At 41.7% G+C, this 21,463-nt stretch overlaps 1 protein-coding gene and 1 pseudogene across 3 annotated transcripts; one reads left to right on the top strand and one right to left on the bottom strand.

Moving 5' to 3' along the window:
• LOC139412643 (low-density lipoprotein receptor-related protein 1-like) overlaps positions 1-8,702 on the top strand; it is a 42,067-nt pseudogene extending 33,365 nt beyond the window's left edge.
• Positions 8,703-10,348: 1,646 nt separating this feature from the next.
• On the bottom strand, positions 10,349-20,799 carry LOC139413581 (E3 ubiquitin-protein ligase DTX3L-like). 3 transcript variants are annotated; one of them, XM_071161103.1, is made up of 10 exons: positions 20,533-20,799; positions 19,809-19,895; positions 14,609-14,689; positions 14,406-14,507; positions 14,174-14,227; positions 13,725-13,965; positions 13,268-13,440; positions 11,612-13,147; positions 11,252-11,469; positions 10,349-10,998 (listed from the first exon to the last, which is right to left on the bottom strand). In XM_071161103.1, the coding sequence occupies exons 2-10, from the start codon at positions 19,848-19,850 to the stop codon at positions 10,929-10,931; spliced, it is 2,517 nt and encodes an 838-aa protein (XP_071017204.1). In that variant the 5' UTR covers positions 19,851-19,895; positions 20,533-20,799; the 3' UTR covers positions 10,349-10,928. The 3 variants fall into 3 exon arrangements, with proteins under 3 accessions (XP_071017204.1, XP_071017203.1, XP_071017205.1); XM_071161102.1 differs by having other exon boundaries at positions 20,335-20,539; XM_071161104.1 differs by lacking the exons at positions 19,809-19,895; positions 20,533-20,799 and adding an exon at positions 18,090-18,253 and having other exon boundaries at positions 14,609-15,559.
• Between the last annotated feature and the right edge of the window lie 664 nt (positions 20,800-21,463).

The following is a 21,463-nucleotide window of genomic DNA, read 5'->3' as shown; positions in this document are numbered from 1 at the left end:
GACAATAAATAAAGGGGACATAAACAACCAGAAATTAACAGACGATGCAGGAATAAAATCAAAAAATGCCCATGCTACAGACCTCTGTCTATATTGGTCCGCTAATACAGGACTAGTAAAGGATCAGTGCAATACTTTTGTGAAAATGGTTTAACTAAATGTATTTCTATCTGAGTGTTTACCATCATTTGTAACCTGAGTCCGATAATTATGTTCAAAACAGTTAATCTGATAATACTTATATATTAAAATACTTGCTTGATTGGTTTTCTAGTTTCTTGAAATACTTTGCAAATGCAACTTATTTCTATGTTAATAAAACTGAAATGGCCTATTCATTCCTTTTACATTTTAGTAAATGCACTTATCCAGAGCAATATACAGTAGTGAGTGCATACATTTACATACTTTTTTGTACTGGTCCCCCATAACCGTAGCGTTGCAAGCACCACGCTCTACCAACTGAACCACATCACAAACCACTTGATGTCTCAATGTACTCAATTACTGTATTGTGCATTGTTTTTCTTCATACTCTACAGGAACAAACCTGTAGGCAAAAAGTGGTTGTTTTCTATGTTATTTGGTCAAGAAAAATATTAGATTTGATGTGGATGTTTTGGGTCTTTGCCCATAACGTTGTACTTTTTCATGTAAATGTTTCAGAACAGGGTTTTGTTCTTTCTGAATTCCATTAGAATGACATCACAGAGAAAGGGACAGGGCAACAACTCTTACAATTCCAATGACTGAATCCTGCAAGATACTGTTCTTAATTATACAACTATCTTCTTTTTTTTTGCCAAAGCGGAGATGCTAGTAAAGGGACAGTGCAATACTTTAGTGAAAAAAATGATATATATATTTTTCTACAGGTTTTTAGAAATGTTAGCTAATTTTTGAAGATAAAAATAAACGGAAATATCCAATTTACATAAGTATTCAAACCCTTTACTCAGTACTTGGTTGAAGCACCTTTGGCAGCGATTACAGCCTCAAGTCTTCTTGGGCATGACGCTACAAGCTTGCCAAACCTGTATTTGAGGGGTTTCTCCCATTCTTTCTCCCAAGATCATCTCAAGCTCTATCAGGTTGGATGGGGAGCAATGCTGCACAGCTATTTTCAGGTCTCTCCAGAGATGTTTGATCGGGTTCAAGTCTGCGCTGTGGCTGGACCACTCAAAGACTTGTCCCTAGCCACTCCTGCGTTGTCTTGGCTGTGTGCTTAGGGTCGTTGTCCTGTTGGAAGGTGAACCTTCGCCCCAGTCTGTAGCAGGTGTTCATTAAGGATCTCTGTACTTTGCTAAGTTAAGGTTTGCCTCCATCCTGACTAGTCTTCCAGTGGTGACAGCATGATGCTGCCCACCACTATGCTTCACCGTATGGATGGTATCAGGTTTCCTCCAGATGTGACGCTTTGCATTCAGGCCAAAGAGTTGTTGAGAATCTTGTTTCTTATGGTCTGAGAGTCATTGGGTGCCTTTTGGCAAACACCAAGCGGTCTGTCATGTGCCTTTTACTGAGGAGTGGCTTCCGTCTGGCCACTCTATCATAAAGACCTGATTGGTGGAGGGCTGCAGAGATGGTTGTCCTTAAGGTATTAATTAATTGTACTAGCTACAGTGCATTTGAAAAGTATTCAGACCCCTTTACTTTTTTCACATTTTGTTAGGTTAGAGCCTTATTCTATGTATTCTATTATTATTCTATGTATTCAATCTGAATACATTCCAAATGAACTGTATATACACTCAATCTCTCATCATTGAAAGCAAGCTTGCGAGCTAATTAAAACATAATTATGTTTTGTCCTTACAACTTTACCTGAACTGTAGTTTGCACTTTTTGTTATGACTTTGGAACATTTTGTATTACATAGGCCAGCAAGCACACACTCGCGTTGACAGCTAGGTTACTGTAGAGACACCTTGCAGTTTTGGAGACAGCTTTGCAGTTTTGGAGACGTGTTTGGTAACACAAAAGCAGTAAGTAGCATTAGCTAGTACTGATAAATCAAGTATTCAACCGCTTTGTTTTGGCAAGCCTAAATAAATTCAGGAGTAAAAATGTGCTTAGCAAGTCACCTAATGATAATAGTGTTTGACATGATTTTTTAAAATGACTATCTCATCTCTTTACCCCACGCATACAATTATCTGTAAGGTCCCTCAGTCGAACAGTGAATTTCAACCACAAAGACAAGTGCATCAACCACAAAGACAAGGGAGATTTTCCAAAAACGCAGACATGGATATCCCTTTGAGCATGGTGAAGTCATTAATTACACTCTGGATGGTGTATCAATACACCAAGTCACTACAAAGGTACAGGCATCCTTCCCAACTCAGTAGCCGGAGAGGAAGGAAACTGCTCAAGGTTTTCACCATGAGGCCAATTGTGACTTTAAAACAGTTAGCGTTTAACGGCTGTTATAGGAGAAAACTGAGGATGGATCAACAACATTGTAGTTACTCCACAATACTAACCTAATTGACATTGTGAAAAGAAAGATGCCTGTACAGAATAACAAATATTCCAAAACAAGCATCCTAATTGCAACAAGGCACTAAAGTAATACTGCAAAAATGTGGCAAAGCAATTAACATTTTGTCCAGAATACAAAATGTTTTACAGTATGTTTGGGGCAAATCCAATACAACACATTACTGAGTATCACTCTCCATGTTTTCAAGCATAGCGGTGGCTGCATCATGTTATGTAAAGGCCTGTAATCGTTAAGAACTGGAGTTTCTCAGAATAAAAAAGTAACCGAATGGAAGATGAATTCATCTTTCAGCAAGACAATAACCTAAAACACAAGGTCAAATATACACTGGAGTTGCTTACCAAGATGACATTGAATGTTGCTGAGAGGCCTAGTTAGTTTTGACTAAAATCGCCTTGAAATTCTATGGCAAGACCTGAAAATGGCTGTCTAGCAATTATCAACAACCAACTTGACAGACCTTGAATATATTTTTTAAGAGTAATGTGAAAATATTATACAATCCAGGTGTACAAAGCTCTTAGACTTACCCAGAGACTCACAGCTGTAATCGCTGCCAAAGGTGATTCTAACACCCAGTGACCCAGGGGTGTGAATAATTGTGTAAATTTGATATTTCTGTAATTAATTTAATACACTTGCTAAAATTTCTAAAAACATGTTTTCACTTTGTCATTGTGTTTGTAAATGGGTAAAACAAATCCATTTTGAATTTGGACTTTAACAAAACAAAATGTGGAATAAGTCCAGGGGTATGAATACTTCCTGAAGGAACTTCACCGCACAGTCACCTATACTATAGCTAGCTAGCAAGCCAAACTTGTATATAGTTAGTGACCCATAGGCCAACTCTTGCTGCTACTTTAGCGCTGCCGTGCATAACGTCTCTAGAAACTACGATGTATCGCAGCCGTGTTGACATTTCACGTCTTCATTCACTTTTGATGTCACTAATGTTAGCTAGGTGATGCGCCTATTATACATCGTTCAGTTGACGTGTGCCTTGCCGGGCTGCTTACTATAGCCAAGTGAACGAAATTAGCTCATAATAATATTAGCTATTTTCTTACTCACCATTTCACCGTCAGCTCATTCAACAGCTCCAGATCGAACTAAGTGCATTTGCAGACAGCAGTAAGCAGTAGTAACTACCAGGTTGTAAACAGGAAGTAATGAGCCCGCACATGTACATGTTTTGCCGGTGGTTCCAAATGAACTAAAGCCATCCCTCGTCAGATATAAATATAATTCATCTTATAATGAAACACACGGCATGAAACACACAATCCAATATATTACACATAGACTAAAACAATGATTTATTGACCTAAATCGTTGTGCAATATCAGGGGTAAACTATGGGCATCATCTTTCAGCTGAAAAAGTGGATGATTTCAGCTGGTGTGGGCATTTAATCCTACATTAGGATTAGGGGTAGGTGAGCATTTAATCCTACTTTAGGATTAGGGGTAGGTGAGCATTTTAATCCTACTTTAGGATTAGGGGTAGGTGAGCATTTTAATCCTACTTTAGGATTAGGGGTAGGTGAGCATTTTAATCCTACTTTAGGATTAGGGGTAGGTGAGCATTTAATCCTACTTTAGGATTAGGGGTAGGTGAGCATTTAATCCTACTTTAGGATTAGGGGTAGGTGAGCATTTAATCCTACTTTAGGATTAGGGGTAGGTGAGCATTTTAATCCTACTTTAGGATTAGGGGTAGGTGAGCATTTAATCCTACTTTAGGATTAGGGGTAGGTGAGCATTTAATCCTACTTTAGGATTAGGGGTAGGTGAGCATTTTAATTCTACTTTAGGATTAGGGGTAGGTGAGCATTTTAATCCTACTTTAGGATTAGGGGTAGGTCAGCATTTTAATCCTACTTTATGATTAGGGGTAGGTGAGCATTTTAATCCTACTTTAGGATTAGGGGTAGGTGAGCATTTTAATCCTACTTTAGGAGTAGGGGTAGGTGAGCATTTTAATCCTACTTTAGGATTAGGGGTAGGTGAGCATTTTAATCCTACTTTAGGATTAGGGGTAGGTGAGCATTTAATCCTACTTTAGGATTAGGGGTAGGTGAGCATTTAATCCTACTTTAGGATTAGGGGTAGGTGAGCATTTTAATCCTACTTTAGGATTAGGGGTAGGTGAGCATTTTAATCCTACTTTAGGATTAGGGGTAGGTTAGCATTTTAATCCTACTTTAGGATTAGGGGTAGGTTAGCATTTTAATCCTACTTTAGGATTAGGGGTAGGTTAGCATTTTAATCCTACTTTAGGATTAGGGGTAGGTGAGCATTTAATCCTACTTTAGGATTAGGGGTAGGTGAGCATTTAATCCTACTTTAGGATTAGGGGTAGGTGAGCATTTTTTAGGACTTTTAACCACATATGGAAATGCTCAATTTTCACACATGTAGACACACACGGGTGTGGTGCTGTGGAGGTAAGGAATATGCGGTTGAAAAGTGGCCGAATTGCCCTTTAAGATGAATGCACTAACTGTACTTTGCTCTGGACAAGAGCATCTGCTAAATGACTGAAATGTATTTTAGGTTTTGTATGGACCCCACAAAGAATAGCTGCTGCATGTGCAACAGCTAATTCGGGCTCCTAATAAACAAAACATTTAAAACTGTCTCTCTACTGCCACCAGCTGGCAGTATAATACTCTAACACTACTGAGTTAGAGAAGTGGAGGACTACAAAATGTTAACTGCCTGGCACTCTTTTGATATCCATCTCAAGACTCCTTGTTCTCACTATACTCAGACTGATAGTTGTCTCTCATGTATGTGTGTGTGTGAGTAGGTAGCTGCGAGGGCCACTGTCTGAACAGAGGCACTTGTCTGCAGAGTGCCAGCGGGGCGCGCCAGTGTCGCTGTCTATCCCAGTACAGCGGCAGCACCTGCGAGGTGGACAAGTGTCACTACTGCCGTGACGGCAAGTGTATCCCCACCAACTCTTTCCAGCCCACAGGAGAGGTCACCTGCATGTAAGTGTCACACTCACACAACTCCTTCCAGCCCACAGGAGAGGTCACCTGCATGTAAGTGTCACACTCACACAACTCCTTCCAGCCCACAGGAGAGGTCACCTGCATGTAAGTGTCACTCACTCACTCACTCACTCACACACACACACACACACACACACACCCTCCTAACCTATTGTTACCTGTGTGTGTCCTGTAGCTGCACAAATGGCAGAGTCCAGCTCAGCTGCTACACATGTGATGAATACTGTGCTAATGGACAGTGCTCTGTCAACCCACACACACACCTACCAGAGTGCAAGTAAGTTCTCTCTCTTTCTATCTCGCACTCTCTCACATACATATATTATAGTAACCCTGGTTACTGTGCGGTTACATCTGTCTGTGTCTATCTCTCTCCCCCAGGTGTTCTGCAGGCTGGGTGGGGCATCGCTGTGAGGTGGTGGCCTCTAGTGTAGACTCCTCAGAGTCTGGTGGACGTACGTAAACTGTCCTCAACTTTTCTGAAGGTTTGCAAAAAGAAGATCTGCTGCTCTACATTTGACACATATTATTGTGGCTGCACATCGACTTGACGTTACCTGAAGTCTCCTGCCCAACTGTGTATGTATACTGTTTCTGTGTATCCATGTGCTGGTGCTGCCTCCATAGTGATCCCACTGTTGATGCTGCTGTTGTTGGTTATGTTGGTGGGAGGAGCTGTGTTCTGGTACAGGAGGAGGATGAGTGGGTGAGGAACGTTACACTAGACAATACAACACCGGGGCACTAGCGGAACACTGGGACAATATCTACCATAACCCCCTATCAAGCTCTCTCTACTTCTCAGGCTGTCTTTAATGCTGCGTCCTATTGTCTCTGCACTTTCTCTCTCTTCCCTCCCTCGCTCTCTCCTAAGGTGACCACATGTCCCGGATTGTGCGTCCCACAATCAAACAATCATGTCCCATATTTTATTAACAATTTAAAGCACCACTTTACACAAAAAGTTAGATTTGTCATGTAAGTCAGACTTCCTATTAATTTCAGAATTGACATTCCAATCTGTATCTTTTGCAGTCACATTGCGCTTATGACAAGATATATATATATATATATATATATATATATATAATAAGTATGTGGTACTGGTGATGTTAAACACTTCTCCAATCGTTGATGAGATTGAATATTCTGACTGCACAGATGTAAATAGTCGTATTAGACTGAAAGATAAGGTAATTTCATCAAACTTGTAAAGCTCATTAGTTGCTCATTCAACATATTTGCTGGTACTTCACTCAATCCCGTTTTTAAAAGTCTCCCTTCCGAACTGTTTTACATTCCCTGAGACCAACCACAAATGTTTACTTGGCCAAATATTCCCAGATTCGTATAAAACAGCCACACATGTGGTCTCTCGTTTCTGCATCACCAAATAAGGTGCTCACTCGGCAAAAGAGTAGGCTTTGTGCACTTCAGTTATCTCGCTTGGAGTGCTGCCAAGAACATGTATTCATGTAGGCTACACTGTACCGCAAACTCATCCCCTTGTCCCGCATTTTAGTATTTTAAATGTGGTTACCCACCCCCCACCCCTCTCTGCTGTGAGTAACTGCATCTCTTCTGTTCCTCAGGTCTGGCAGGCCGGGCAAGTCCTTCTCCAGACCCTCGCGGTAACGGTTGCCACGTTACGCTTTCCATCCTCTCTCACTCAATATGGCGTCCCATCTCTCTCTTCATCATTCTCTTTTGCTGTGCAGTGTATAGTCCTGTGGTTAATGTCGTTCTCTGTTGTGCCTAAGGGGTCCCTCTCGTTCAGCTTGCCCCTCCCTCTCCTGATCTAAATACCTGTTCAGGACTGGTCTGCCCTCTCCAAAACACCTACTATACTTCTAGGGGTGTAACAGGAATTATCTATTGAAGAGGAATGGATCAGTCTATGGCCCCAGGATGTCTTAATGGACCCCATGCTGTGTTCCATCATGCTGTACTGTATTGGGTTGTGTAGAATGCTACTGTATTTATCATACTGAGAGAGAGGACGCTCTGACTGCGTTGTTCCAAGCCACGATTTGGAAAATGCAACATGAAAAATCCAGCATTTACAATGGTTGTTGGTTGATTTGTTACTTCTCTTCATTCTTCAAGTCCATGGTTTGAACCAATATGGTAATGCTCCAAACAGACAACAACGTGGATTTCTGTCCAAGACATCGATAGATTTGACCTTGCTTGTGTCTTTGAAGTAGGCATTCAGTAGTACCACTTACAGGGTGTGTGTAATGTTGGCTTACTTGATACTGTTACATACCCCTCTCCAGGACCAGTGTGTCCTGTAGTATATACTAGCTAGGTGAATGCTGGATTTGCTTCCTGGGTTACCGTGACAGTGATGTGAGCACTGACCCTCGTGATGTGGCCATGTCGCTGCCCGCGCTGTGTGGACGTACTCAGGACCTGTCCGTGTCTAAGTGATCATGTCCTTTCACCTCTGTATCTGCAGGGCCAAGGGCTTCCAGCACCAGAGGATGACTAACGGGGCCATGAACGTAGAGATAGGAAACCCAGCGTACAAGATCTACGAGGGTGAGCCAGACGACGATGCCGGGGATCTTCTAGACTCAGACTTCACACTGGACCCAGACAAGGTAAACAAGGTAATACAAACAAGCACACAGACACTTGCACCATGTCACACATACCTGCACAAGCAAACGGACACAAATGAGGCAACATACAAACACAGACCTACTACCATGTATTTAGTTGATCTAATGGTCCTCCCTGGTCTCTTCCCAGCCCACCAACTTCACCAACCCAGTGTACGCCACCCTGTACATGGGAGCCCACAACAGCCGCAACTCCCTGGCCAGCACAGATGAGAAGAAGGAGCTTCTGTCACGGGGGGATGAGGAGCCCCCGGTGGACCCGCTAGCATAAACTGTCTATTAGCCTGGGGCATAACATTCCAAACACACCCCTCTTTTTGCCTTTGAAAGAAAAACAGAAAGAAAATAAACAGAAAAGGCGTGCACACTGTATAAATTGTACAAAAATCCACCTTTTTGTATGTGATTGCAGTATTATATTTTGTCCTTTTACGATTCCTCTGGTCAAAAATGAACAAAAACATTTTATAGAATACATTTTTTATTTACTATTTTTGTCCCTTTACCTAAATAGCCACTACCTCTGTGCACAAGGAAATGGAAGAAGAAAAACTATTAGAAGAAAAACATAATTGGAGCAATTTGTTTTGTATGAATTGTATAGAGAAAAAAACATTGTTCTATTTAATTTTGTTTGTTAATTTTGAGCAGGGGAAGGCGAACTCAGTTTTGTAAGTCCGTACCAATGTTGTCTTGATGACAGTTTTGTCTGCAGGGGTGTAAGACAGGAATAATACAGTACGATTTGTGTACAACACGTGTAAAATGTCAATACCGAATGGCAACTTATTTCCATATTATTTTCTCAGAAAACTATGTTCATGAAATTGTTTTCTTTCTTGCACAGACAATGTTTTATGGTGTATATACCGTAAGATGTAACGCAGGTCAATATATGTTTGTTTCTATCCTTAAGGTGTGTAGGTCTCATGTGATGTTAAAATAGCGTAATCAAAGTGTTGTTGAAGCGACTGAGAATGAGTGACTGACTGATTACTGGTGAGATGTGATGATTATGACGATGTTGAAGATTCCAGGCTTGGGAATGCGTCCATATAGTGGGCTGTGGGTGTGCCCAGTTCCCATGTCACGGCAGGTCAGAGGATGCTAACGATGGGACGGACCAGGTATACTGTGAGAAGATGTGTGACACCTTCGCTGAGAAGGTCACCAATCTGCACCCCTTCAGTGGACTGTGGTGCCAGAGGACAAGTGTCTTAGTTACAGCTGTGTGGATGGACATAGAAAGGAGATGGGATAACTAATGGTCTAAGGTATGTTTGTTTTTCGCAGCATTTCCTCATGTGGTTTATGTAAGGGCTTGATTGTCCTCCTGGCCCTGTCAGACGTCAGTACAGATGAATCCTTCTAACCTGAGAAAATGAGTTTTGTGCTTTAATGGTTTTGTAACTGCACTCTCTGAAGGGCATTCATTTCTTTCTTTATTTTTGACTGTTACGTAGCGTTTCCCTCCACTGTTCTTCCTTTAGCCGTTTCTGATCATCTGTCTTTTTGTACCCTGCTGCTAACGCTGCCGTTTTGGTTGCCCTGACGTGTTGGTTACCTTGACGTGTCTAAGCTCAGCCACTGTCCCAGAATGCTGCTTTTGTCAGGTGATCAGACATATTTTAATGCATGTGAGAAAAGGCAAACAAATGTTCAAGTAACTAGAATAACAAATCCATATTTTGCTTACTTGTCAGCAAGTGTTATTTTTTATTTATGCGGTCGCATTTTATTTCATTTTTTTAATTGAAAGGAGATACAAGTACAATCATTTTACTTTAAAGAACATTTTTGCAAAATCATACATGCATTCTTGGATTTAAGTTGTTTTTGATTAGTCCTTGTTTTATGAGAAATTACACATAGCTTTTATAGTACAAAATGCATGGAGGCTCAAACTTTATTCTGGAAAGAGAATGTTTGTATTTGGTAGAGTACTTTCAAGCTAAATAACAGATTGTTATAAATACAATTTTAGAAACTGTACAGAAAACAATCAACTGGATTTGTGTTCTTTTAGTTCCCTTTTATGTTGTCATTTTATTTCGAGTTCGATGTTACATCGTTTGGTCACTTGTATGGTTGTGTTTTCATATCTAGCTGGACTGGACTAGAGTTTGCATATTGTGGAGGATACAACAATTAATACCAAATTCACCACAAATATAAACAAATGTGAGATCAGTCTTAAATTAACTTTTTATTTTTATTACCAATCATCGAACAAAATTCCACACAAACTTGAGTTAATCACACAAGAACACATTTATTGGGCCTTAAGTGAGCAAGTGGATCTGTTTATCTAATAATGAGATCACCAACTGATAATTATAATATGTTGAGGTTGATTTTAAATCTGAATGTTACCATTCTGTTTAAAAGCACTGACATAATAATTAAACAAGATGAATGTTCCATATTTCGTCATAGCTCACACGTTAGCCTAGATCCAAGTATCTAAAATAAAAATAATACCAGTATACCAATCAAAACTAAATCCCTCGAAAGTTGACATTTGTTTAGACAAATGGCTTCATAAAACAAAGAATCTTAACCAAAAAGGTCCCTGACAGCAAAACATTTTCCAAGAGACTCTTGTAGTATTGTCAGAACCCAGAGAGGGAACAGTGATATGGCAAACAATATGGCAAACGATCAACAAACATCTTGATTCCATAGTATAGCTTTCCCCTCTCTGTATAATTTGAAAGTATGCAGCTTTGAATCTCAACTGAACTAGTCTTCTGTTCTATTTCCAAAAATGTCTTCATTTGATGCCTTTGGCTTTCAGCTCATCTTTCACTCTGCTCAGGTAGTCATGGTCAGGATAGCCGAAACTGGGCAAACACAAAGCACACACAACTTTGAATTAAACAAATTCTCCAATTATTTCTGAGCTTGCTTCTGGTTTAAATCTCATGAGGGATCAATGTTGTTCCCCCAGACAAGGTAGTAGTAGACACTTGACCTGAATTAAGTCAATGCAAAATATACAAAAAACATGTATACATGACATAAGAAAATGTTAACTATGTTAGTCACTAGAGGCATACAGAAGTGTATTCATATCTATAGTCTTAGATGGTGTACCTTTGTGCCCCTCCTCCGATGTTGGTTTTGTGGTGAATGTCATTCCAGGTCACTACGTTTTCTGCCCCAGTGGTTCTGGAGATCCCAACTGTGAAAATCAGCCTCTGATTAAATGCTTTCTTCAGCAGCTTCAGGACCTCATTCCCCTCAATGTTATTGGGTAGATAAGCCCTTCTTTGGGTCCCATAGAAGTGCTTTCCAGGGTTGGGATGTTTCTTCTGAAACCAGACAATGTAAACAAAAACTAATAGCAAAGGCAACAAATGGCTGTGTAAATATAAAACACTGCAGTGGAAATTGGGAGCGAATGTATTGTCAACTTTTACATTTACAGAATAATGAAGAACCTGAGGCTTTTACCGTCTGTTTTCCATCTGGAATATCATAGTTGATAACTATCGTGTCACATTGAGTGAATCCAGGTAGGTTGGTGTAAGAAATAGTGTGTGTCATTGTTCCATCAGGCTGGTCTCCCTCCACCTTCCCGTACACATCCTTACACACAGGACAGCTGGGGCCCATGGATTCCACTGATCGCCTCAGACACTCTCTACAAAACTCATGGGTGCACGACAACTTCTCCTTGTTGGTAAATATATCCATGCATATGGGGCATGTCGCTTCTCCAGCTGCTCCCACCTCAGCAGCTCCAGTGTTGAAGTCTTCAGGATACACAATCCTCTGCTTGTCTTCCTCTTTAAACACAGGCCCACCCAGCTTCTCTTCAAGCTCTTTGACAGCAGGGCCTAAATGCTCCGGTAGGCCAATCAGCCTCCAGGGACCGTATTTTTCTCCTGCACCAACACATTGGTGTCGAGAGCGGATCTTCTCCAGCATATCCCCCACGGTCCCTGCCTGGGTAGTGTCTAGCAGATAGCAGCTCATTGTCGACGTGGCAACCTTCTGGTAGAGGTGCATGAGAGCTCTGATGGCGTGGCTTTCCAGAGAGGCAGTGTGTTGGGACTTGATTGGTCTGGTTGTCACTCTGACCTTCCCCTGAGAGGGATTATTCATGAAAACTACTCCAAATTTATTTTGGATTGCTTTTATTTGTTCATCAAATATTTTTTGAATCATCTCCCAGTGGGCTGGGTCCATGGACAGCCCACTTGACACCAGTGGGTCTTTGATGTCAAGCACAATCTTCTGTGGAATCTCTGTAGATCTCCTTCCAGATCCAAAGGCCTCATCTGTGGAGCTGTGATCCATTCCGAAGGTCTTCACTGTGGAGCTGTGGCCCACCCCAAAAGCCTTCCTGACTGCTACCATGCTCTGCTTCGGCCCAAACACATTGCAACTGTTGGCGGACACATTCAGCACCAGCCTGGACTCCTCATTCTGGATGTTCTTCAGCGTATTCTGGAGGTCTTCTAGATTCATGTGTGGCAGATGTGCGGAGTTGCTGTGAAAATCACCTGCACACTTCTGGAAGAGGTCAATAAACTCCTGGTAGGCTTCGGGCAGCAGACAATCTCTGCCTGTTTTCTCTGAATCTTCTTTGATGGACACCTTCACATCTGCATTGATTTTGACTCCATTTCTTTTCTCTATGTCCTCCATCTCCTCCTGGTAGGCCTGGTTAATGTACCCAAAGAGGGTCAGTGGGACTGGAAAGCTCATTTCTGTTTGCCCAGGGGCTTCATGGGTGTTCATTCCCTTGTGAGTCATGCTTGGTGTCGCTGCTAAACCATTCCAATCACCTGCTGGCCTAGCCTCAGCTTCCTTGATGACCTTGTTCACCTCTCTTTGGAACTTCTCCACTTCCTCAAAGTTCCCAGTAAAGGTCAGTGAGTGATAAGTGCGGTACTGACTGAACCTGGTCTGAAGGGCAACCTGTGCTTCATGTGGGATGCCACTGAGATCAATGATAGTCCTTACAGTCATTGGGAGTTTGACCTGGTGGGAAAATATAATATTAAAAAGATTTACATATCTTACATCTATACTTTTTATATTATAGTTGATTTTGAAAATGCAATCAAATAATCAAACATTTACAAAAGCAAAGCCAATTACATCCTGTGGAGTGTGTGATGTTGGAGGAGAGCCATCCATTGAGCTAGGTTTAAAGTCTGATTGGTTCCAGGATGTAGATGGTGCAGTCTTGTGAAACTGCACAGTAGCGGTTGTCTTGGCCTGGTCTTTGAAGGTCATCTGTGTTGCCCTCTGATTCAGAAGTACTTTTAGATCTTCAATAGGGCAGATTAATATATTAAGATTAACATTAAGAATCAAAAAAGGATTTAAAATAACAGAATAACTGTAACCAAATCAAACATGCTGACATATCTGATAAAATATTAGTTCCCAGATAAAAGCATGCATTTGAGAATTCACTCTCCAACACAATAATGTACTGTTGATGTTAATATTTTCTTCTTAGCAGCACCACTATGGCTTTATCCTCAACATTTAAAATGGGTACTAGGTATTTTTGTAATGAACTTCACATTTTTGACTCCATCATTCTCACCTGTTGAGGGAGTTATCTTGACCTCAGCCCATGACCCATTGCAATAAAGACCTTTCAAGGTACAATCTGTAGTCTTATCACCAAAGTCTTTATTGAGCCATGACTGGAGAGTTTTCTCTAGTGTAGATTCCCATTTTGGTGGAAGGTCTTTCCTAGGCCACTTCACAGTGACGTAGACTGTAGCCTCATCTGGAGATGCTGATGGCTGCTTTCTCTCTTCAACCTTAGCTTGATTCAGATCCTGAAAAAAATGTCTGAGCATAAATATGGTTGTTGACGCAACAGTTTATTCAGTCCTAGCTCTGATAGCTACTTCTGTCATCCAGAGCTTTAGAAAAAACATTTCATAAAAAATAATGATTATTCTTTAACATGTACTTTACATACTATATAACGTCCTACATGTCATTCAGATATTTACAAATATATTGTCAACTTGTGGTGTTAACCTGGGGTGGTGTATCCAGTCCTTCTTCAGATTCATCATCTGTCAAATACAGGTTCTGAAAGAATAACTGAACATCAGTATGATGTTGATCTTACCCTAACTTTAATTGTGATTGGTTTTGGTAACTTCATGAAACAGCATTGGATAGTCTATGCAAACAGGTATGATAAAGATAAAATCGCCTGAGTCAGAGACTAGTTGACATGATCATAATTACACTGTTTACTCCTTACCTTTTGCTTATCAGTCAAAACAGTCCTTTGGGTGTGACTGCTAGGACATGAATGTGGCTGTGTTACTATCACTGGCTCCCCACTTGTTCCTGAAGAATAGGTCTAAAAGAGATAGGAGGGGGTTAATATTTTCACTCATCACAGAATAGCACATTTCATAATTGTGGTATTAAATTATTCCACGTAAGAAAAACAATACCTACCATATCACCTCTCCCATGGGGGCTAGGAGACGTCCATTGTGGATAGTGCGGTGCTCTACTGGCAGCCAAGGCTGGGTCAGACTGCAAGAGAAGAGCGAGATGTGTACGGGTTGTAGATTTTCACATACAGTGCAATTTTCGTTGTGCAGTTTCTCTTCCTGAAGAAATGTGGTTCTCATATAATCTAATTCGAACACAAGCAAACTACTGTTGTTTGGTTCGTCTAGTTCCACATAAGTTACTTAGCCACCTTTTAGGTAAAACATAAGTATACCCTCTCATGAATAGCTTTATATTTACATACATTTTTAAAGAATACGGAGGGCTCCGTATAGACATGATTGGTTGACGGTAGGTGGGAGCGGGAGGTCCTGTATAAACACGAACTCACTTCCTTGACCACGACCTTTACAACAACTCTGCTATGAGCAGCACAAGAAGTATGAATGCCCTGACTTCTGTAGAGGCTGTATTGTGGTAAATGCTGTACGGCCACTGCAGACATCGGATTGACCATGCAGAGCCTTTAATAACAGTTCTTAGACATGGTATACTGAACAAAAATATAAAGGCAAAATGTAATGTGTTGTTGGTCCCATGTTTCATGAGCTGAAATAAAACATGAAATGTTCCATATGAACAAAAAGCTCATTTCTCTCAAATGTTTTGCACAAATTTGTTTACATCTCTGTTAGTGTGCATTTCTCCTTTGCCAAGATACTCCATCCACCTGACAGGTGTTGCATATCAAGAAGCTTATTAAATAGCATGATCACAGGTGAACCTTGTGTTGGGGACAAAAGGCCAGTCTAAAATGTGCAGGTTTGTCACAACACAATGCCACAAATGTGTCAAGTTGAGGGAGCGTGGAATTGGTATGCTAACTGTGGGTATGCCCACCAGAGCTTTTGCCAGATAATTTAATGTTAATTTCTCTACCATAAGCCGCCTCTGTCGCCATCCCAGAATCTCAAATCAAATCAAATTTTATTTGTCACATACACATGGTTAGCAGATGTTAATGCGAGTGTAGCGAAATGCTTGTGCTTCTAGTTCCGACAATGCAGTAATAACAAGTAATCTAACTAACAATTCCAAAACTACTGTCTTGTACACAGTGTAAGGGGATAAAGAATATGTACATAAGGATATATGAATGAGTGATGGTACAGAGCAGCATAGGCAAGATACAGTAGATGGTATCGAGTACAGTATGTACAAATGAGATGAGTATGTAAACAAAGTGGCATAGTTAAAGTGGCTAGTGATACATGTATTACATAAGGATACAGTCGATGATATAGAGTACAGTATATACGTATGCATATGAGATGAATAATGTAGGGTAAGTAACATTATATAAGGTAGCATTGTTTAAAGTGGCTAGTGATATATTTACATCATTTCCCATCAATTCCCATTATTAAAGTGGCTGGAGTTGAGTCATTGTCAGTGTGTTGGCAGCAGCCACTCAGTGTTAGTGGTGGCTGTTTAACAGTCTGATGGCCTTGAGATAGAAGCTGTTTTTCAGTCTCTCGGTCCCAGCTTTGATGCACCTGTACTGACCTCGCCTTCTGGATGATAGCGGGGTGAACAGGCAGTGGCTCGGGTGGTTGATGTCCTTGATGATCTTTATGGCCTTCCTGTGACATCGGGTGGTGTAGGTGTCCTGGAGGGCAGGTAGTTTCCCCCCGGTGATGCGTTGTGCAGACCTCACTACCCTCTGGAGAGCCTTACGGTTGAGGGCAGTGCAGTTGCCATACCAGGCGGTGATACAGCCCGCCAGGATGCTCTCGATTGTGCATCTGTAGAAGTTTGTGAGTGCTTTTGGTGACGAGCCAAATTTCTTCAGCCTCCTGAAGTTGAAAAGGCGCTGCTGCGCCTTCTTCACGATGCTGTCTGTGTGAGTGGACCAATTCAGTTTGTCTGTGATGTGTATGCCGAGGAACTTAAAACTTGCTACCCTCTCCACTACTGTTCCATCGATGTGGATAGGGGGGTGTTCCCTCTGCTGTTTCCTGAAGTCCACAAACATCTCCTTAGTTTTGTTGACGTTGAGTGTGAGGTTATTTTCCTGACACCACACTCCGAGGGCCCTCACCTCCTCCCTGTAGGCCGTCTCGTCGTTGTTGGTAATCAAGCCTACCACCGTTGTGTCGTCCGCAAACTTGATGATTGAGTTGGAGGCGTGCATGGCCACGCAGTCGTGGGTGAACAGGGAGTACAGGAGAGGGCTCAGAACGCACCCTTGTGGGGCCCCAGTGTTGAGGATCAGCGGGGAGGAGATGTTGTTGCCTACCCTCACCACCTGGGGGCGGCCCGTCAGGAAGTCCAGTACCCAGTTGCACAGGGCGGGGTCGAGCTTGGAGGGTACTATGGTGTTGAATGCCGAGCTGTAGTCGATGAACAGCATTCTCACATAGGTATTCCTCTTGTCCAGATGGGTTAGGGCAGTGTGCAGTGTGGTTGAGATTGCATCGTCTGTGGACCTATTTGGGCGGTAAGCAAATTGGAGTGGGTCTAGGGTGTCAGGTAGGGTGGAGGTGATATGGTCCTTGACTAGTCTCTCAAAGCACTTCATGATGACGGATGTGAGTGCTACGGGGCGGTAGTCGTTTAGCTCAGTTACCTTAGCTTTCTTGGCAACAGGAACAATGGTGGCCCTCTTGAAGCATGTGGGAACAGCAGACTGGTATAGGGATTGATTGAATATGTCCGTAAACACACCGGCCAGCTGGTCTGCGCATGCTCTGAGGGCGCGGCTGGGGATGCCGTCTGGGCCTGCAGCCTTGCGAGGGTTAACACGTTTAAATGTCTTACTCACCTCGGCTGCAGTGAAGGAGAGACCGCATGTTTTCGTTGCAGGCCGTGTCAGTGGCACTGTATTGTCCTCAAAGCGGGCAAAAAAGTTATTTAGTCTGCCTGGGAGCAAGACATCCTGGTCCGTGACTGGGCTGGATTTCTTCCTGTAGTCCGTGATTGACTGTAGACCCTGCCACATGCCTCTTGTGTCTGAGCCGTTGAATTGAGATTCTACTTTGTCTCTGTACTGGCGTTTAGCTTGTTTGATAGCCTTGCGGAGGGAATAGCTGCACTGTTTGTATTCGGTCATGTTACCAGACACCTTGCCCTGATTAAAAGCAGTGGTTCGCGCTTTCAGTTTCACACGAATGCTGCCATCAATCCACGGTTTCTGGTTAGGGAATGTTTTAATCGTTGCTATGGGAACGACATCTTCAACGCACGTTCTAATGAACTCGCACACCGAATCAGCGTATTCGTCAATGTTGTTATCTGACGCAATACGAAACATCTCCCAGTCCACGTGATGGAAGCAGTCTTGGAGTGTGGAGTCAGCTTGGTCGGACCAGCGTTGGACAGACCTCAGCGTGGGAGCCTCTTGTTTTAGTTTCTGTCTGTAGGCAGGGATCAACAAAATGGAGTCGTGGTCAGCTTTTCCGAAAGGGGGGCGGGGCAGGGCCTCTCCACATCTGTCGTCTTCACCTGCGGGATCGTCTGAGACCAGCCACCCAGACAGCTGATGAAACTGAGGAGTATTTCTGTCTCTAATAAAGCCCTTTTGTAGGGCTCCCTAGTGTGTGGACATGGCTCTGAAGTAGATAGGCGTATGCCTACCCATGGCTGCGCCCCTGCCCAGTCATGTGAAATCCATAGATTAGGGCCTAATTAATTTCAATTGACTGATTTCCTTATATGAACTGCAACTCAGCAAAATTGTTGAATGCTGTGTTTATATTTTGTTCAGTATATAATGGCAATACATCACACCCCCTCGGGCCTTATTGCTTATTAAGTATATCCCTGGCTATCCCAGCAGCATCGTTTGATACAGTACTTATGCTATAACCCTGCCCTTGGGAATTGTCATGTGGCCATTGCTGTGATTGGTGCTCTCATGCAGATTCACTGCTACCAGTATCAGGAGAATTTACTGTCTCGAGTGTTGCAAGTGCACAATTATCTGTGAAGAAAGTAAGAGGTAGTTAGTTCCCTTTGTCCTTTAAGATTAAAAGGTGGAAGGTAGCCTAGTGGTTAAGAGCATTGGGACAGTAACAGATGGCTTGAATCCCTGAGCCGACTAGATGTAAAATCTGTCAATGTGCCTTTGAGCAAGGCACTTAATCCTAAATCGCTCTGGATAAGAAGGTCTACTAAGATGATACGTTTAATTAAAAACTGTTAGAAATTGAGAATTTATGTCAAACAACTTATCTATTACTGCTGTTCAATATCCAAAATAATATACCCATTATATCAAACAAGCTGCTGTTTGGCTAAAAATAAGTTAATGTATAAATATTGTAGCAAATTCATATTCCAGGAACCCGGGTCCAGTGACTGTCAACCCAACGCAGTTACTCTCCAAGAGATCCAAACCTCTTGACCAGGTTGTTAGGTGTTTTTCTTTACTAAGTCCACCCCACCCCTGACACCAAGGTAATGAATTTGGAAGTAGCCCCGACCGGGACCCTAACCCAATCCAACACATTACATACTGACCACACCGCACGCGTTGCAAAATAAATGTACACATACATGTTATTCAATCATTGCACCCTCACTGCTCGTGTGTGTCAATGAGCATCAGTGTAGCCAGGCGCTACAATAGAACTTGGTTTTACTTGTGAAGCTTGACATGCTGCAAGTTCCACCTCTCCCATCAGTTTTTAGGAGCATATACCTACGTGGGTGATTGATAGGTGAACTGAGGTCCACAGTCCAGTTGGTGGTGGTAATGCACCTTAAAGTTGGTTGCCAAACACCATATAAAGTTCAAAAGAAGAAGCTTGAAGGAGGAGATATTACTATAAACTAACTGTTACCATTTTATTTGTGGATTAATTGTTTGAGTAGAGGACCTTGTGCATTTCAGGTAAAATAACAACCCAATGTTTATATCCCAGGAAAAAATTGCAAGCTAGCTAGCATAAATGTTTAATGCTTTTCGACCTGTCTCCAAATGAATATAGTTGGTTCAGAGTTCGTTTTCATATGTCAACCTGCGTGTCCTGGTCACGTCTAGTAGGCGGACAAAATCAACATGGAGGAGAGATGCGGTCAGCATGTTAACAGTTACGCCATGAAATCTGAACCTCCTAACGAGGTTAGCTGGGTGTTGCTTTCGGTCGCTGCAATATTAAAGGTACTCAAGTATTTGTCCTCAAACCAGCCTACTCACATTATCACACACATCCAGCATGTCAACGTCATTTTCTGCCATGTTGATTTAAGTCTTCTTGCTTCACCCGGTCAAACGCAGTGTGTCCTACACAGCAGGAAATAGGCCTTTGTTGGATGAATATCATCAATAAGAAAATCTCATGGCCGTTTTGTGCCAACTCGCGACGCCACAGAAAATAGTATCACTTTCGTTTCACAAGTTGCAACACAGCCCAAGGTTGACGATAGCCTATCTCGATTTAGTAGCCTAAAAAATTTGAGGCTACTAAATCCGAATGAATAGTCCAAGTTAGAATATAACGCGCGTAGTTTTAGATTAAAACATAAATACACATCGAGAATAATACATTGTTCAATTGATTTAATTCACCGATTATTCAAATGATTAAAAAATAACATTATGAACTTGTAATTTTCTATGCATATTTTCTATTTTAACATTACGGCTATGCTATAGTTTATTAAATTGTTTTCGGTGCCAGGTGGGCCCGAAGTTTTGCTAAAATATTGTCTAAGTTACATACCAGGCGTGTACAACTGTCTCAGTTTCTAATGTCATCTAATTTGTAGACGTGGAAGCGAAAACGAAAGTAACGATGATTCAAGAATGCAACACTATAGCTGCCTAGCTAGACGCACTTTCCGTCAAAAGAGGGGTAGTATCACAGCTATTGTAGCCTATGCCCCTTTGTAGGGTTTAATTTGCTAAAATTATTACTCACTGTACTGTATCCGGGGGATGGACCAAATTAACCACAATCCACATAGACGGTACATGAAAATACGGTATAGCCTTTATTCTCACGATCCAACTTCCAAACAAAATTCAATTATCGTTTTTTAAAGGTAAATATATTGATTAAATCGTTGACTCTTTCAATTAATGTGTTGTCGGCGGACTAGTCCAAATAGGCTACTCCTGCCAAAGAGATATTGCATCTAGTCGGGTCCGTGTACTTTCTGGCCAATAATATTTCCTAGTAGATGACAAGATAAAAAATTAAAAAAAACGAGCAAAGGGTCGTTGCTCATTTATTTGATTGAATCTGAACTCAAACAACACACGTTTATTTTGAAGGTTATATTAAATAACGAGAAACGAAATAATGATTTCATGGTTTTAATGATGCGTTCTGGTTCAACCCGTGCACCATAAGTTTTGGCCAGTTAATATTCGTGGCATCCTGACAACACAGAAATTATAAATTATTTTTTTCTTAATTTTTTTGATCTTACATATGTCATCGAACAAACTTTTTATTTATTTTTTATTTTAATTTCATTCCAATGATTTGATGATTGACAGTCACTGTAGTGGATCACGTGTCCAGTCCAAATTGGCTTGGCTCAGTGAGGCAGCCACTTCCACAACTTTTACAACCTTAAGCACTTTAACTTGTAGTCTATATAATTGTGGATAGGCTCAATAACATACAACTGATCAACACAAGCGTGAGTACCTATGAGTTTAGACAACATAACCACTCGATTTTACAGGAAAGCATGAATGTCATTCGGTATTCCATTATTGAGGCATTTAATCATGGGGCAGGCAGCCACAGTCTGAAAATCGCGTCATAAGCTAGGATCTGCACATGACCCATGGAGAGCAGTTTCAAGTTTTGCCTATTTCAGGATCTGGACGTTTCTGAT

Source organism: Oncorhynchus clarkii, chromosome 7 (genome assembly GCF_045791955.1).
Source record: "Oncorhynchus clarkii lewisi isolate Uvic-CL-2024 chromosome 7, UVic_Ocla_1.0, whole genome shotgun sequence".
Lineage (NCBI taxonomy): Eukaryota > Metazoa > Chordata > Actinopteri > Salmoniformes > Salmonidae > Oncorhynchus > Oncorhynchus clarkii.
The sequence above is the reverse complement of the archived record's forward strand: the minus strand, read 5'-3'. Positions and strand labels throughout refer to the sequence as shown.

What these genes read in the sequence shown, in the direction of transcription:
- LOC139413581 (XM_071161103.1), bottom strand. Translation starts at nt 19,850, where the DNA reads ATGGCAGAAAATGACGTTGACATGCTGGATGTGTGTGATAAT. An exon ending in TTTTGACTGATAAGCAAAAG is followed by an intron (nt 14,228 to 14,405) that starts GTAAGGAGTAAA and finishes TTATTCTTTCAG; the next exon opens with AACCTGTATTTGACAGATGA. An exon ending in CAAGATAACTCCCTCAACAG is followed by an intron (nt 13,441 to 13,724) that starts GTGAGAATGATG and finishes GCCCTATTGAAG; the next exon opens with ATCTAAAAGTACTTCTGAAT.